Here is a 17,254-nt window from a genome sequence, read left to right as displayed (position 1 = left end):
TGGGGGGCAGCGGGGGCCGGTGGTTAGAGCAGGGGAGGGGTTCTCTGGGAGGCAGTGAGGGCCGGTGGTTAGAGCAGGGGAGGGGTTCTCTGGGGGGCAGTGAGGGCCGGTGGTTAGAGCAGGGGAGGGGTTCTCTGGGGGGCAGTGGGGGCCGGTGGTTAGACCCAGATGACCAGGGTGCTCCCAGCACTTTTTCCCAGCTGGGACCCTTGGACTCCGCAGACACCGTGTGCCTGTCCGGGTGTCCCTCGTGGGGGTGACACCGAGACGTCAGACAAATACACAGCTCGTTTGGGCCACTGCTGGTTGTGGGGGTTCAGCTGGCTGCTACAGAACAAGATCCCTGCCCCCAACCGAGCCCCTATTGCGCCAGGCGCTGCAAAGATCTACCCCGGCCCACCCCAGGGGCGGCACAAAGCCCTCCCCCAATGAGCTGGGGCCCCTTTCACCGGGCACTGCACAGACAGCCCGAGAGCCAGGCCTGCCCCAAAGAGCTTCCTGTCCAAAGCAGGCTCCATCTGCCTATTTTCCCACCAGGTAAACTGAGGCCCAGCAGGCTGCTGTGCCGTGGGCCAGGCAGGGAGGCTCTCCAGAGGGGGCGGGCGTGGGTGCTGGAGACAGGGCCAATTTGCCGTATGCAGCTTGGTTGGCTCAGTCATGGATTCCAGCCACGGCTCTGGACCAGCATGGGAGACGGGGCTTTGCTAGTCACTCCGGGTGGTATCAGCCCTCCGCGCGTGGGCCCCACTGCCAGGAAACCACCCACGGCCTTGGTCCCAGCGAAGAGGCAGCGCCCAGCTGACCCCTGGGCCGCCCCACCTCCTCCAGGGGATTTTTGTCAGGACAGGGAGGCACTCTGCCTGGAGAATGATTAACCCTCATGCTTAAAGGCAAACTTTAGCTATTAAAGGCAGGGAGGAGACCCAAAGCAGGTGGCTTTTCCCTGGACTGAAGGGTTCTCACACCCTCCTCTGATGCTCCTGGCTTAGCCTGTGGGCTTGGCTGGGCTTCGGTTCTCATCCCCAGTGGGAACTTGCACCCCCTGGGACAAAGCAGGAGTTCTTCTTGTTCACTGGCCGTGCTGGAAAAACCAGGGAGGGGGGAGAGACGGTTTCAGGTCAAAGTGACCGTCGCTGGTGAATCAAATCAACCCCAGAAATCAGCCCCAGGACCCGGACGGTTTCTTTCTTTCTTGAACTTTTGAAAAAGTTGTTTCCGGATCAGCAACTGGAAACGTTTTGGCTTGAACAACATTTCGGTCCCGCGTCGAGCACGTCCCTCCCCCGCTGGAAGGAAACGTTGAAAGAAGAAAATGGAACTGAAAACTGGAAATCTTTTATTTTGCAAAGGTCGGCACGGAAACTTCTCGGTCCAAATTTCATTTATTTCAGCTTCCCTGGTGGCTCCCTCCCCGGCCTCCCCTCGGATGAGCAATACGTGTCCCTTTCAGGTCGTGGTTGAGGCTAACCAAGCCGAGTTCCTGGCTCTCCAGGCCTCCTCTGCAGCTGCTCCTTCCTCCTTCCGCGTGGGGATCCGAGTGGGCCACAGGATTCCAGATGAGGAGGGATCAATACTTCCCGCTCTCAGCTGGAACTCTCTCGCCTCACCCATCGCAAGGCTGCTTTGGCCTCTCCCCCGGCCGGCTCCCACTGGTGGCTCCACGCTGTCGTGCAATTGACAATTGATCTTTCCAAGCAAGGAGCCCTCGTTCACAGCTGCCTTTCTTGGTATACGTCCCTAAGGCATGTGGCCTCTTCGATTTCATCCTGTCTCTCCAACCCATCCTCCCCCCCTTCCAACTTTTGGGTCATCAGCAAATTCCAGTCGCGTGCTCCTGTTTTTTGTGCCGGGGTCATAAAAGTTCTGATCCGGGTTGGCTATCTGGTTGTAGCCATTGGAGAAGAATGTTGGACGGTCCGATCGGGCCAACCCTTGGTCCTGTTTGGTTCTGGCTATCGTGGGCAAGAGGAGGCTAAGTCCAATGGTCCTTGATTCTCATCCAACCTAAAACCGGACCTCTAAGAGACGTGCTCTATTTGAACCACCAGATACGGGCTAGATGTAGGAGTCATTGTGTGTGGAGTCAGCCGGCCGACGTGGTCCCTGAGGCCGGGCTAGATGGGCCCCTCTAGCGACCTCCTTCAGGCTGTGTGGGTCCTGCGGTGCCTCACCAAGTGGGAACTCTGCCCAAAGTTCTTGCCGCATTCTGGGCAGCCGTAGGGGCGCTCGCCAGTGTGGGTGATCTGATGGCGCACCAGATCGGAGCGCCAACGGAACTTCTTCCCACACTGGCTGCACCCATAGGGCCGGTCCTTGCTGTGGGAGGCCCGGTGCCTGGCCAGCTCGGAGCTGTGATAGAAACTCCGGCTGCACTGGTGGCAGCGGTGGGATCTTTCCGCCCCGTGGATTCGCAGGTGGCGGGTGAGCTGGGAGCCCCGGGAGAAGCTCTTCCCACACTGTGGGCACTGATGCGGTTTCTCCCCGGTGTGGGTCCGCTGGTGCGCCAGGAAGGCAGAGCTCTGGCGGAAACTTCGCCCGCACTGGGAGCAGAGGTGAGGGCCCGGGGCTGGGCGTGAGCCAGACGTGGCGTCGTGGTCACGGGCACGCTGGGTGAGTTCCTTCGGCGGCTGGGGGGCATCAGCCCTGCCCTGAATCCCAGGGGTCTTGCCCCCAGCTGACTTAGGGGGGCAGGTGCTGGGCACTTTGGCCTCCTTGGGAACTTTCTGCTGCAGATTCACCTCCTCCATCTCGGCGGCTGCTGAGGGATGGGGAATAGAGACCAAGGGGCAGACAGTGAGAAGACACCTCCTTGCCACACCCACAATCCCCTAGAGCTGGCTCCTTCCTGCATGTCTATCCCCAAGCCAGCCCTCCCAATGCACCGTGCCCCCCACGTCAGCCCCTGTCCCCTCCATCCACACGCCCCTTGGCCCTTCGGGGCCCCTCCTCCACAGGCGCTTTGCCCTAAAGGCGTCACCCCCCACCCCATCCCGCCATACCTGGGGGCGGCTGCGGTTCGTCCTTGGGGACACAGGGCGGCTCAGGGCCAGGCTGGCTGTGTGTGGCCGCCTCCTGGGGATGAGGCAGCGGGGGGGCGGGAATGTCCCATGATGCTCCTGCACACGGCCTCTCCTCCACACTGGCTTTTTCCACCTTCACCCGCACAGTGACCTGGGAGGGAGGGGACGGTGTTAGGGCAGAAGCAGCCTCTGCACCCCAGTTACACACCCATGGGCAGCGTGGACTGTCACTCATTTCCTGCAAAGGCTCATGGGAGCCACCGAACAACGCCCGGGCTCTGACATCGGACTGCCCTGGGGGGCACTGGGCTGATACCCTGCCCCGCTCCCCACAGCCCCCCGGGCGGGCACCAGACGCCCGCCCCGCTCCCCACAGCCCCCCGGGCGGGAACCAGACACCCGCCCCGCTCCCCACAGCCCCCTGGGCGGGTACCAGACACCCGCCCTGCTCCCCACAGCCCCCCGGGCGGGAACCAGACACCCGCCCCGCTCCCCACAGCCCCCCGGGCGGGCACCAGACACCCGCCCCGCTCCCCACAGCCCCCCGGGCGGGAACCAGACACCCGCCCCGCTCCCCACAGCCCCCTGGGCGGGCACCAGACACCCGCCCCGCTCCCCACAGCCCCCTGGGCGGGCACCAGACACCCGCCCCGCTCCCCACAGCCCCCTGGGCGGGCACCAGACGCCCGCCCCGCTCCCCACAGCCCCCTGGGCGGGTACCAGACGCCCGCCCCGCTCCCCACAGCCCCCTGGGCGGGCACCAGACACCCGCCCCGCTCCCCACAGCCCCCTGGGCAGGCACCAGACGCCCGCCCCGCTCCCCACAGCCCCCTGGGCGGGCACCAGACGCCCGCCCCGCTCCCCACAGCCCCCTGGGCGGGCACCAGACACCCGCCCTGCTCCCCACAGCCCCCTGGGCGGGTACCAGACACCCGCCCTGCTCCCCACAGCCCCCCGGGCGGGCACCAGACGCCTGCCCCGCTCCCCACAGCCCCCTGGGCGGGCACCAGACACCCGCCCCGCTCCCCACAGCCCCCTGGGCAGGCACCAGACACCCGCCCCGCTCCCCACAGCCCCCTGGGCGGGCACCAGACGCCTGCCCCGCTCCCCACAATGCCCTGCGGATGCTGCTGGCACTGATACCTGCCCCCACCCTGTCTCTCCTACCTCTAAACTCCTGGGAAGGAGACCAGGCTTCACCTTGGCTCTCCCTACCCACAATGCACTTGGGGTGACCACAGCACCTCTCCTGCTACCCCTTGGACTCACCTCCCACCCCAAACCCTCCCTGCCCCCAGAAACACTCCCCCGCCCCCGCTGCCCAGCCATGCTGAGTTTGTTGCACCAGTTGGAGCCAAGCTCCAGGGGCAGAGGGGGTGTTTCTCACGCCCAGGGGCTGGGTATCCGGGCTGGGCCCAGTGGGGAAGAGCCGCTGTCCGTGCAAGCCCTGGACGGCTCAGCGTGCCCCAAATGAGGAGATCGAGACCCCAGGCTAAATGCCCTCCCGGCCCCTGCACCTGCTGCTCCCACATCCCGGCCTCTGGCCGCCCGTGCTGGAAGCCCTCGGCCAGGGCCACCGCCTCGGCACAGGTCTCGGGGCCTCGCTCCCAGACCCAGCTCTGCATCTCCACTGGCAGGATGCTCAGGAATTGCTCCAGGACCAGCAGCTCCAGGATCTGCTCCTTGGTGCGGCGCTGGGGCTCCAGCCAGCGGCGGGAGAGCTCCCGGAGCCGGGTGCACGCCTCCCGGGGGCCCCCGGCCTCCTGGTAGCTGAACCCTCGGAAGCACTGGCGCCACCTCTCGGCTGCAGCCTTGCCCACTCCCAAAATGGCTGCCTTGCCAACACCCAAGATGGCTGCTTTGCCATACTCTTTGGTGTCTCCAGCATCTAGGCTACGGTAGGCCTCGCCACTGAGGATTGGCGTGAATTGTATCTGTTGCTGTTCCAAGATGGCTGCCTTGTCTGCTCCCAAGATGGCCGCTTTATCTGTTCCCAGGATGGCAGCTTTCCCATAATCCTTAGCATCTCCAGTCTCTAGGCTACGGTAGGCCTCGCTGCTGAGGCTGGGCATAAATGGGGTCACTTGCTCTCCCATGAGGGCTGCCTTATCATAACCCTTGGCATCTCTGGGATCCAGGCTCCGGTAGACCTCACCACTGAGGGCTGGTGTGTGATGGGTCAACTGCTCTCCTAAGATGGCCGCCTTGTCCATCCCCAAGATGGCTGCTTTGTCCATTCCCAAGATGGCCGCCTTGTCCATCCCCAAGATGGCTTCCTTCTCCACTCCCAAGATGGCTGCCCTATCCACCCCCAAAATGGCAGCTTTCCCATAGTCCTTGGCCTCCCCTGTCCCCAGGCTGCGGTAGGCCTCGCTGCTGAGGGTTGGCGTGAGTCGTGTTAATGGTTCTCCCAACATGGCCACCTTGTCCACTCCCAAAATGGCTGCCCTATCTACTCCCAAGAGGGCAGCCTTCCCATAATCTTTGGCATCCTCTAGGCTGCGATAGACATCGCTGCTAAGGGTTGGTGTGAGTCGCATCAACTGTTCTCCCAAGATGCCTGCTTTGTCCACTCCCAAAATGGCTGCCCTGTCCACCCCCAAAATGGCAGCCTTCCCATAATCCTTGGCGTCACCGGCCTCTAGGCTGCGATAGGCCTCCGTGCTGAGTGTTGGCGTGAGTCGCGCTAGTGGCTCTCCCAAGATGGCTGCCCTCTCTGCTCCCAAGATGGCTGCCTTCATCTTCCCATAATCCTTGGTGTCCCCGGCCCGCGGGCTGCTGAAGGCTTCGCCCCCGAGGGCTGGCGTGAGTCGTGCCAAGCGCTCCCCTCGGGGCCAGGGGCAGGTGTCGGCTGCTTGCCCAAAAAGGGCACTGTTATCTGGCAGCGCTGGGCTCTCCCAGGGGGGGATGACCTCCAAGGGCGACCGCTGTCCCCACCAGCACTGGGGGGTCTCCTCGGGCCGGGCCTGCTGAGGAGCCGCCCACCTCAGCAGCTCCCCGATGGTCCCAGCCTGCACCAGCCAAGGTGCCTTACTGGCTGCCTCCCACTCCCAGCCTGGCTCGGGGACGAGTGGTTCAGGCTCCTCCATTTTCACACGCGGTGCCACCGTCTCCTCCAGTGGGTACAGGAAATGGAGGCCCAGGGCGGGGGGCGGCACCTCTTGAGTGGCAGCCATTTTGTGAGCTCAGTGAGGTGCTGGCTGACTTCGAGGCTTGGTCCCCAATGGCGACTCCCTGGTAGCCTGCTGGGAAGCTCCAGGCCACTGGCCACGTCCCCACGGGGCTGTGCCGAGGTCCCTAGCTGGGTACTCGATCCCACTGCTGACACCACCTGGCCCGGATAAGATGATCTGGGGTCCTGCGAGGGGCACGCCAGCTCTTCCTGCGGCGTAAAGGAGAAAAACAGAATGAATGAGGAGGGGAGAGATGGGAGGACAGGGAAAGAACCAAGTTTCTGGCCCTTGTAAAAAGAGCAAAGCGGGAGCCACAAGGGCCAAGAAAAAGCCACAGTGGTGGGTTAGTTAAATCACATCCTGGCCACTTAGCTCAACAGACGAGGCCAAAACCAGGGCTGGGGACAAACCGGGGGGAGCCTCCAGGCGGTAGGGACGGCAGTGCCCGCTCCCAGCCCCCCTCTACCACATCAGAGCCCACTTCCTTCCCAGAGGGCCCAGGAGTCCTGGCTCCCAGAACCCTCTGCTCTAACCACTAGACCACACACCCCTCCCAGAGTTGGAGAAGAGAACCCAGCACTCCTGACTCCAAGACCGCCCCCCCCCGCGCTTTATCCATTACTCCCCACTCCCCTCCCAGAGCTGGGGACACAATCCAGGAGTCCAGGCTCCCTGCCCCCCCTGTTGCCCCCCCCCCGGGGCAGGAGAGAACCCAGGAGTCCGGATTACCTGCCCTCCCTGCTCCCCCCCCCCCCGATCCCCCTCCCGGGGCAGGAGAGAATCCAGGAATCCGGGCTCCCCCCCCCGGCTCCGCCCCCCCCGGAGACTGGAAAGGACCCAGGAGCCCGGGCTCCCCCCCGGCAGCAGAGGAGCCAGGAGCCCGGGCTCCCCCCCCCCCAGGGCCCCCGGGGCAGCAGAGGAGCCAGGAGCCCGGCCCGGGGCCCGGGGCCGCGGTACCTGCGCCGCGGGGTGATGGAGCAGCAGAGGCCGCCGGGGGCTCCCGGGCTGGGGAATCGGGTCCGTCCCCCCGGCCGTGCGGGCTGAGTGGCTGGGCGGGCTGTCAGTCAGGCCGGGCACGGGAAGGGAGGCCGGGATACCTGCTGTCCCCTCCCCGCGCCGGGCCGGGCTGGGCGCTCGCAGGGGGAGGGATCCGCGCAGCGCTGCTCCTCCGCCCCGCTCCTCCCGCTCCCGCTCCGCCCCGCTCGCAGCGCTCCTCTCGCCCGCTCCTCGCTCCTCGCTCCTCTCGCCCGGCCCGCCAGGGAGCGAGCCCGGGGGGTTCCGGCCGGCTGCAGGGGAGGGAGCCAGAGGGAGGCGCAGGCACGACAGACAGACAGACAGGGCTGGGAACGGGCCGACACCGGCCAGACAGACGGACAGAACTGCGAGAGGCGGGGAAACGGGAGGCAGAGGGACAGAGAGATAGTCAGACAGACAGACAGACAGGGCTGGGAACGGGCCGACACCGGCCAGACAGACGGACAGAACTGCGAGAGGCGGGGAAACGGGAGGCAGAGAGACAGAGAGATAGTCAGACAGACAGACAGACAGGGCTGGGAACAGGCCAACACCGGCCAGACAGACGGACAGAACTGCGAGAGGCGGGGAAACGGGAGGCAGAGGGACAGAGAGATAGTCAGACAGACAGACAGACAGGGCTGGGAACGGGCCGACACCGGCCAGACAGACGGACAGAACTGCGAGAGGCGGGGAAACGGGAGGCAGAGGGACAGAGAGATAGTCAGACAGACAGACAGACAGGGCTGGGAACGGGCCGACACCGGCCAGCCAGACGGACAGAACTGCGAGAGGCGGGGAAACGGGAGGCAGAGGGACAGAGAGATAGTCAGACAGACAGACAGACAGGGCTGGGAACGGGCCGACACCGGCCAGACAGACGGACAGAACTGCGAGAGGCGGGGAAACGGGAGGCAGAGGGACAGAGAGATAGTCAGACAGACAGGGCTGGGAACGGGCCGACACCAGCCAGACAGACAGACAGAACTGCGAGAGGCGGGGAAACGGGAGGCAGAGGGACAGAGAGATAGTCAGACAGACAGACAGACAGGGCTGGGAACGGGCCGACACCGGCCAGACAGACGGACAGAACTGCGAGAGGCGGGGAAACGGGAGGCAGAGAGACAGAGAGATAGTCAGACGGACAGACAGACAGGGCTGGGAACAGGCCGACACCGGCCAGACAGACGGACAGAACTGCGAGAGGCGGGGAAACGGGAGGCAGAGAGACAGAGAGATAGTCAGACGGACAGACAGACAGGGCTGGGAACAGGCCGACACCGGCCAGACAGACGGACAGAACTGCGAGAGGCGGGGAAACGGGAGGCAGAGGGACAGAGAGATAGTCAGACGGACAGACAGACAGGGCTGGGAACGGGCCGACACCAGCCAGACAGACAGACAGAACTGCGAGAGGCGGGGAAACGGGAGGCAGAGGGACAGAGAGATAGTCAGACGGACAGACAGACGGGGCTGGGAACGGGCCGACACCAGCCAGACAGACGGACAGAACTGCGAGAGGCGGGGAAACGGGAGGCAGAGGGACAGAGAGATAGTCAGACGGACAGACAGACAAACAGGGCTGGGAACGGGCCGACACCAGCCAGACAGACGGACAGAACTGCGAGAGGCGGGGAAACGGGAGGCAGAGGGACAGAGAGATAGTCAGACAGACAGACAGACGGGGCTGGGAACGGGCCGACACCAGCCAGACAGACGGACAGAACTGCGAGAGGCGGGGAAACGGGAGGCAGAGGGACAGAGAGATAGTCAGACGGACAGACAGACGGGGCTGGGAACGGGCCGACACCGGCCAGACAGACGGACAGAACTGCGAGAGGCAGGGAAACGGGAAGCAGAGGGACAGAGATAGTCAGACAGACGGACAGACAAACAGGGCTGGGAACGGGCCGACACCAGCCAGACAGACGGACAGAACTGCGAGAGGCGGGGAAACGGGAGGCAGAGGGACAGAGAGATAGTCAGACATGACACAGACAGACAGACAGACAGGGCTAAGGGTTGGGCAGATACAGGTCACAGACAGACAGACAGGACCAGGAGGGCTGGGGAACCGTGCAAGGGAGACATACCCAAATATGACACAGAAGGCAGACAGAGAGATCGCCAGACATGAGACAGACAGACAAGGCAGAGGTTCAGACCAGACGGAGGGACGTGACACACGTTAGACAAAATAATCCAGCCAGAGCTTGGGACACAGCCTAGACCCGGGCTACTCAACATGTCACCTGCGGGCCGCCCGTGTGTTTGCGACCCACGGGGCTCAACACACGTCTGGGAGCTGAAACAAAAAGGCGTCAATATAATGGTCATCTGTTGAGATGCGGTTTAGTAGTTAAATTCCTGGACTGTCATTGCTCGTTAAAGTATTGTCATGTGGGTGGAAATCGGGGAAATGTTGCATCGTATTAATATCAAATGGGGCCTGTGTGTGGTGTAGTCTTGCCTTCATTTTTGTATTCATGTCCATCACCGTGAAAGAAGCTATTTGCATTTATATCCAATCACACCTAAGTTGTGCCCCTCGGCATGTGCTGTGAGTATCACTGTGGCCCCCGGAGCTTCCAAAGTTGAGTAGCCCTAGTGTAGACGGATGGATGGACGGACAGACAGAGCAAGGATAAACACACAGCCCTAGAGAGACACAGGATAGACAGTCACAACACAGGCAAAGGGACAGACATAGCCAGACACTGAGCCACAATACAGACAGATGCACAGACACAACCTCGGCAGAGGGAAGGGCACAAGGCAGACAGACAGACACAACCCAGACAGATGGAGTGTTGGACTATTACAAGCAGGGAAAAGTCCAGAAAGGCCAATCTGTGACTCACCCCTGCACCTGTTGTGGTTTCACACGGATTCACACCCCCCTTCCTGTGTGCCGCATGCGCACCTGAACTCTGCACGCTCATGCCACCAGCCACCCTGGCTTTCTGCTCCAGTTACCCAGCAGGGTTTCCGTGGCTCCCAGCCCCTTCCGCTCTGAGTAGGCCTGCATCCATCCTCTGGGCAGGGAGAAGGGCGGCCGATTCTGGGTTGGATCTCCGGGTGGCATTCTTGGATTCCATGCATCTCTCTCTGCCTCGGTGTCCCAGTCTGTACAATGGAGATAATCACACCAACCGCCTTTAGAAACAGGCTTGTTGGAACTCAGCTTTGATTTTTATATTGGAAAATATCCGTGTTTCTCTTCTTTCCAATTCTTCTTAGTTACACTTCCACAGTTGTGCAAAATTATGGGGCTTACACAGCCCCCCGCCCCCATTTTTATCTATTTAAAATGTCACCGTTGCAGACAATTATAGGGGAAGCATGAAACGATAATTATTTATGACAGCGGACGTTTGACTGAAAGCATTAAAGCTTTATAAACCATTAAAACAAACTGTCGACCTCGTATGTCAAAATCTGCAAAATAAAGGTCTTGAAAGCAAAGTCTAATAAGCCCTAAACCAGAATTTTCTCACTTTGCCTAACTCCACGTGTCCATTATTACTAATAGATATATTTTTTTCGTCGTTTTGTGCATGTGCAGTGAACATGGCATTTACCAATATTCACCTATATAACATCCAGTGCATGGAACATTTTTATTTTACTTTGGGTTTGAAACTTTTGATTTGATTTGATTGTGATTAAATTGCAACAGAAAAATGTAAAGTCAAAATGGAAATGAAATGATTTTATCTCAATGAAGCACTTTTGACTGAATCAGAAAATGTTAGAACTGGAAGGGACCTCGAGAGGTCAAGTCCAGCCCCCTGCCCCCACGGCAGGACCCAGCACCGTCTAGATCATCCCTGACAGGTGTCTGTCCAACCTGCTCCTACATATCTCCAGTGACGGAGATTCCACAACCCCCCAGGCAATTTAGTCCAGTGTTTGACCCCCCTGACAGGCAGGAAGTTTTTCCAAATGTCCAACCTAAACCTCCCTTGCTGCAGTTTAAGCCCATTGCTGCTTGTCCTGTCCTCAGAGGCCAGGATGAACAAGTTTTCTTCTTTCTCCCTGTGGCACCCTTTTAGATACCTGGAGATCGCTGTCATGTCCCCTCTCAGTCTTCTCTTTTCCAAACTAAACAAGCCCAATTCTTTCAGCCTTCCCTCACAGCTCATGTTCTCTAGACCTTAATCATTCTTGTTGCTCTTCTCTGGACCTTCTCCAATTTCTCTACATCTTCCTTGAAATGCGGTGCCCAGAACTGGACACAATACTCCAACTGAGGCCTAACCAGCGCAGAGTAGAGCGGAAGAATGACTTCTCGTGTCTGACTCACAACACTCCTGTTCATGCAGCCCAGAGTCATGTTTGCTTTTTTTTACAGGTGTCCCACTGTTGGCTCATATTTAGCTTGTCGCCCCCTCTGACCCCTAGATCTGTTTCTGCCGTGCTCCTTCCCAGACAGTCGCTTCCCATTCTGTGTGTGTGAAACTGATTGGTCCTTCCTAAGTGGAGCACTTTGCATTTGTCCTTATCGTAGAATCATAGAATACTAGGACTGGAAGGGACCTCGAGAGGTCGTTGAGTCCAGTCCCCTGCCCTCACGGCAGAACCAAATACTGTCTAGACCATCCCCGATAGACATTTATCGAACCTGCTCTTAAATATCTCCAGAGATGGGGATTCCACAACCTCCCTGGGCAATTTATTCCAGTGTTTGACCACCCGACAGTTAGGAACTTTTTCCTAATGTCCAACCTAAACCTCCCTTGCTGCAGTTTAAGCCCATTGCTCCTTGTCCTGTCCTCAGAGGCCAAGGAGAACAATTGTTCTCCCTCCTCCTTATGACACTTCATCCTGTTGACCTCCGACCATTTCTCCAGTTTGTCCAGATCAGTTTGAATTCTGACCCTGCCCTCCAGCGCACTCGCAACCCCTCCCAGCTTGGGATCATCTGCAAACTTACTATGCGTCCTCTCTGTGCCAGTATCTAAATGGTGGATGAAGATATTGAACAGAGCCGGTCCCGAAACAGACCCCAGCAGAACCCCACTTGTTCCGCCCTTCCAGCAGGATTGTGAACCGTTAATAACTCCTCTCGGAGAATCATAGGTGGGAATGGTGTCCCTGACCTCTGTTTGTCTGCGAATGGGTGACAGGAAGGGATCACGTGAGGCTTCCCTGTTCTGTTCTCTCCCTCTGGGGCACCTGGCATCGGCCACTGTGGGCAGACAGGACCCTGGCTGGATGGACCTTAGTCTAACCCAGTGTGGCCGTTCTTAGGGTTATCCAGCCAGTTATGCTCACACCTTACAGTAGCCCCATCTAGGTTGCATTGCCCTAGTTTATTGAAGAGAAGGTCATGTGAGACCAAGTAAAATGCCTTACTACAGTCCAGGTATCCCACGTCCAGCGCTTCTCCCTTAGCCGCAGGACTCGTTACCCTATCAGAGAAAGCTCTCCGATGGGTTTTCCAGGATTTGTTCTGTACAGTCCTGCCGGCTGTTCCCTATCACCTTATTCTCTTCTAGGTGTTTGCAGGCGGATTCCTTAATTCATCAGGCCCAGGTGACTTGCAGACATCGAACTGTTCTCACTGACCTAAGATGAAACCGTTTTAAAAATGGATTGTCATGGAAACGTATTTTTTATTTTGTTTTTATAAATTTGGAATGAAAACAAATTGCAAAAAAAAAAACCCCCCACAGAATTTTCCCAAAAAACAGGTTGATTAGGTTGCCACATATAACTGTTCCGTTAACCTGCGGAACTCACTGTCAGCAGAAACTGCCAAGGCCTAGAGTTTAAGAGGCATCATAGGCCAAAATAACCCCCCACCAAAAAAAGAGTTAAACAGAAAAGGATTGAAATGCCTGGCAGTGGATTATCACTCCTGCTTCAGAGCTGGGACTAATTGCCTGCTGAGGGTGATTGGCAACAGGATTTCTCCTGGCCTGTCATGCCAGAGTGATCCAGTAGGGGGTCCCTTGTGCATGCCTCTGAATCATCTTGGCTGGCCAGATACCAGGCTAGATGGGCCCATGGATCTGACCCAGGTAGGCAGCGAGGAAGCAGGATACTCGCATAAATGGGCGCTGGAATTTGTAGCCCATGTGAGTCTCAGCTGATTTGTGGTGGTTCGGGAGTAGACCTGCCCCTGCTACCACAGCCCTCCCTTTTCATTTGAGGAGCAAAATCCCATTCCAGGCACAGCCTGGCACACTTTTAGATAGGAGACGAGGAAGCTGCCTAACCAATCGGGTGGTCCTAGCTCTTTGCTGTTTGGGAGGAGTTCTTGAACAAACAGACTCACAGACAGATGGACGGACACACAGAGGGCCAGATGCGCCCACACTTCCGTGTGTATAGTGGAGGAGGAAAAAAAAAAAACCCCAGAGTGTCCCACAACAAAATTAGAAAAAAATGACAAAAATGTGTTTCTCTCCCAAAATGTTTTGAGAAAGGGATGCCAAAGAATGGAGCTCCTCCCCAAAACGGCTAGAAAGAATGGCTCTCCTCCCCAAAACGGCTAGAAAGAATGGAGCTCCTCCCCAAAACGGCTAGACAGAATGGCTCTCCTCCCCAAAACGGCTAGACAGAATGGCTCTCCTCCCCAAAACGGCTAGAAAGAATGGCTCTCCTCCCCAAAACGGCTAGACAGAATGGAGCTCCTTCCCAAAACGGCTAGACAGAATGGCTCTCCTCCCCAAAACGGCTAGAAAGAATGGCTCTCCTCCCCAAAACGGCTAGAAAGAATGGAGCTCCTTCCCAAAACGGCTAGACAGAATGGCTCTCCTCCCCAAAACGGCTAGAAAGAATGGCTCTCCTCCCCAAAACGGCTAGAAAGAATGGAGCTCCTCCCCAAAACAGCTAGACAGAATGGCTCTCCTCCCCAAAACGGCTAGAAAGAATGGAGCTCCTCCCCAAAACGGCTAGAAAGAATGGAGCTCCTCCCCAAAACGGCTAGACAGAATGGCTCTCCTCCCCAAAACGGCTAGACAGAATGGCTCTCCTCCCCAAAACGGCTAGAAAGAATGGCTCTCCTCCCCAAAACGGCTAGACAGAATGGCAAACATCAACTTTCCCTGAAAAGGTTGGGAAGTTTCCAACCAGAGTTTTGGCAAAGGAAATGAACAAGGCGGCTTTGCTCCCGCTACCTGAGAGAGAATCGTTATCGTTTGTAGGGCGCCACTAGAGGCCACTGTGACCACACACATTACGGGTGCAAGCCAAACCCGCTGACCCAAGGGGAATGCGCCGGCTGCTCTCCTATCCCTCCCCCCGGCTGCCCGGAGGAGGACGGACTCACTGCTGGCGAGGGGTGAATCATGCCAACAGCTCTCCCCAGGCGGCTCCCTTGTCCGCTGGCCATACGGCCACCTTTGCCGTCTCCCACCGGCAGGCTGCGGTGCGCCACGCCCTGCCACGTCGGCCGGACGCGTGTCAGTGGCTCTTCCAACGTGGCCGCCTCGCCTGTGCCCAAGGCGGCCGCCTTCACGTGCCCCGCAGCCCTCGACATCCCCTTGGCGCTGCCGAACGGCCGAGCCCTCCATCTGCTCTCCCAAGAGGATCGCTCATCCAAGATGGCCGACTTCCCGTTCCCATAATCCTCGGTGCCTCCTGCCGTGGCACTCCAGAGTCACGTCAAGCACCCCTCGGGCGACGGGCGGGGGCGAGCCAGACAGGCCTAGGTGCTCCTCCGGCACGGCATCCCGTCTCCCGCCTGGGCTGGGCCTCCGGAGCCTTCCGCCCAGCGCCGGGCCGTCTCCTTGGGCTGGGCCTGCCCCTGCAGGGCCTCCACCATCCGCACTGCCCCGGCAGCCGCCCCCATGCTAGCTGCCATCTTGTCATGCTGCGTGGGAACGGCTCGGAGGAACGGGGGGACCCTGCTGGGACACCAGAGGGTTATGGAAATGAGCAGGACACACCCGAATGAGCCCACTCCACATCCCCAGAATCCCCAGCCCCCTACAATCCCACCCAGCCCCACAGATCTAGGGCAGAACCCAGGAGTCCTGGCTCCCAGCCCCGCCTGATCCTGATCTAACCACTAGACCCTGCTCCCCTCCCAGGGCAGGGAAAGAATGCAGGAGTCCTGGCTCCCAGCCCCGCCTGCTCCTGATCTAACCACTAGACACTGCTCCCCTCCCGGGGCAGGGAAAGAACCGAGGAGTCCTGGCTCCCAGTCCCGCCTGCTCCTGATCTAACCACTAGACACTGCTCCCCTCCCGGGGCAGGGAAAGAACCGAGGAGTCCTGGCTCCCAGTCCCGCCTGCTCCTGATCTAACCACTAGACCCTGCTCCCGGGGTCAGGGAACAAACCCAGGAGTACTGGCTCCCAGTTCCACCTACCCCTGATCTAACCACTAGACACTGCTCCCCTCCCGGGGCAGGGAAAGAACGCAGGAGTCCTGGCTCCCAGCCCCGCCTGCCCCCCTAGGCCCACTCTGCTTGCGCTCTCTCATTAAGCGCTGTCTCTCTGGTGCCAGCCCGACAGGTCTGAGTTGCCCAACCGGTTCCCGGTGCCGGCAGGGTGAGGGTGGGATCATCGTAACCCCCCCCAACCTCCTCCTTCCCTGCATGATTCCCAGAGACAGCAGGCTCCTCGCCCCACCCCCACCCCAAATCCCATCTCCCGTCTCACTCCCAGAGGCCCCCAGAGAACCCAGGAGTCCCGGCTCCCAGCCCCCCTGCTCTAACCACTAGCCCCCACTGCCCTCCCCGAGCTGGGGAAAGAACCGGGGCGTCCTGCTGAGCACTGATGACATGGGAAACCATCCCTTGCTGGAGAGACTCCCTCTCCTTCCTGCCCTGCGAGCACTGGGGTCCCCTCCCGCCTGGGGCCGGGGAGTGTGTGGGGCAGCATTCCCCGGATGCAGTGTGGGGCGTGGGGGAGAGCTCGGAGGGGGCAGGGGGCGTGGGAGGCCCATCGGGGGGATCCAGGCCTGGTCCCATGGACAATGAAATCCTTGCTCAGGGGCCGGGGGCCTGACCCCTGCGCTCCCGGACACGTACCTTGAGCAGCCGGACCTGCTGCAGACGGCAGCAGCCCCCCAGCCCAGCAGCAAGCGCCCCGGGAGGGGGGTCCCTCCGCCGCCCGGCCTGGCCCCGTGGGCACAGCTGCTGCCGAGCGTGTGGGGTGCAGTCAAGCCGGAGGGGCTGGCGGCAGGTCAGGGGTCGCGCCGTGGGGCGCAGCTGGTGCCGTGCGGGTGGGGAGGGAGGGGGTGGCTGTGAGTGAGTTTGTGGGGAGCGGGGTCTAGTGGTTAGGCCAGGGTGGGCGGGGGAGAGCCAGGACTCCTGGGTCCTCTCTCTGGGTTTGTGAGTGACTCTCCCTTCATCAGCCACCCAGCTCCCAGCTGCAGCCCCATCACCTGCCCTACGCCTGCCCCTCGGGGGATTCTGGGGCCTCCGTTCCCCAGAACAGGTCCCCACAGGCCCGGACTCCCAGCCCCTTTGTTCTCCCTGTGCTGAGAGCCCTGGATGCTAATCACTCCGAGAAGGCCCTGCTCCCCCTGCCCCCAACGCCCGCTCAGCTGGGCCCCTCAGTCCCGACCCCAGCTCTGCCACTGCCCCTTAGCCCCTACACGCAGCCCTCCCAGAACTGACTGGAGTGGGGAGAGTCAGGGGGCTGGAGACAGGATGCCTGGGTTCCCTCCTCAGCTGTGGGAAGGGCAGTGGGTCTAGTGGTTAGAGCCGGGGGCTGGGGCCGGGGCACCTGGGTTCTATCCCTGGGTCTGGGAGGGCAGCGGGGGCTAGTGGTGAGGGCTGGGGCCAGGACGCTTGGGTTCTATCCCTGGGTCTGGGAGGGCAGGGGGGGCTAGTGGTGAGGGCTGGGGCCAGGACGCCTGGGTTCTATCCCTGGGTCTGGGAGGGCAGCCGGGTCTAGTGGTTAGAGCCGGGGGCTGGGGCCAGGACGCCTGGGTTCTATCCTTGGGTCCGGGAGGGCAGCGTGGGCTAGTGGTGAGGGCTGAGGCCAGGATGCCTGAGTTCTATCCCTGGGTCCGGGAGGGCAGTGGGGGCTAGTGGTGAGGGCTGGGGCCAGGACGCCTGGGTTCTATCCCTGGGTCCGGGAGGGCA

At 60.3% G+C, this 17,254-nt stretch overlaps 1 protein-coding gene across 6 annotated transcripts; it reads right to left on the bottom strand.

Moving 5' to 3' along the window:
* Positions 1–1,319: 1,319 nt before the first annotated feature.
* Positions 1,320–16,945, bottom strand: LOC149524435 (uncharacterized). Of its 6 annotated transcripts, none has more exons than XM_089779001.1 (6): positions 16,193–16,945; positions 14,487–15,063; positions 10,069–12,778; positions 4,538–6,402; positions 3,000–3,171; positions 1,320–2,758 (listed from the first exon to the last, which is right to left on the bottom strand). In XM_089779001.1, the coding sequence occupies exons 4-6, from the start codon at positions 6,194–6,196 to the stop codon at positions 2,142–2,144; spliced, it is 2,448 nt and encodes an 815-aa protein (XP_089635127.1). In that variant the 5' UTR covers positions 6,197–6,402; positions 10,069–12,778; positions 14,487–15,063; positions 16,193–16,945; the 3' UTR covers positions 1,320–2,141. The 6 variants fall into 6 exon arrangements, with proteins under 6 accessions (XP_089635127.1, XP_089635129.1, XP_089635128.1 ...); XM_089779003.1 differs by having other exon boundaries at positions 10,184–12,778; XM_089779002.1 differs by having other exon boundaries at positions 10,069–10,333.
* Between the last annotated feature and the right edge of the window lie 309 nt (positions 16,946–17,254).

This window comes from Pelodiscus sinensis, chromosome 5 (assembly GCF_052426305.1).
Source record: "Pelodiscus sinensis isolate ZL-2025 chromosome 5, ASM5242630v1, whole genome shotgun sequence".
NCBI classification, from domain to species: domain Eukaryota; kingdom Metazoa; phylum Chordata; order Testudines; family Trionychidae; genus Pelodiscus; species Pelodiscus sinensis.
Note: the sequence above shows the minus strand (reverse complement) of the source record. Positions and strands in the feature narration are given on the sequence as shown.

What these genes read in the sequence shown, in the direction of transcription:
- LOC149524435 (XM_089779001.1), bottom strand. Translation starts at nt 6,196, where the DNA reads ATGGCTGCCACTCAAGAGGTGCCGCCCCCCGCCCTGGGCCTCCATTTC. An exon ending in CCGGGATGTGGGAGCAGCAG is followed by an intron (nt 3,172 to 4,537) that starts GTGCAGGGGCCG and finishes CCTCCCTCCCAG; the next exon opens with GTCACTGTGCGGGTGAAGGT. An exon ending in CGAACCGCAGCCGCCCCCAG is followed by an intron (nt 2,759 to 2,999) that starts GTATGGCGGGAT and finishes CCCATCCCTCAG; the next exon opens with CAGCCGCCGAGATGGAGGAG.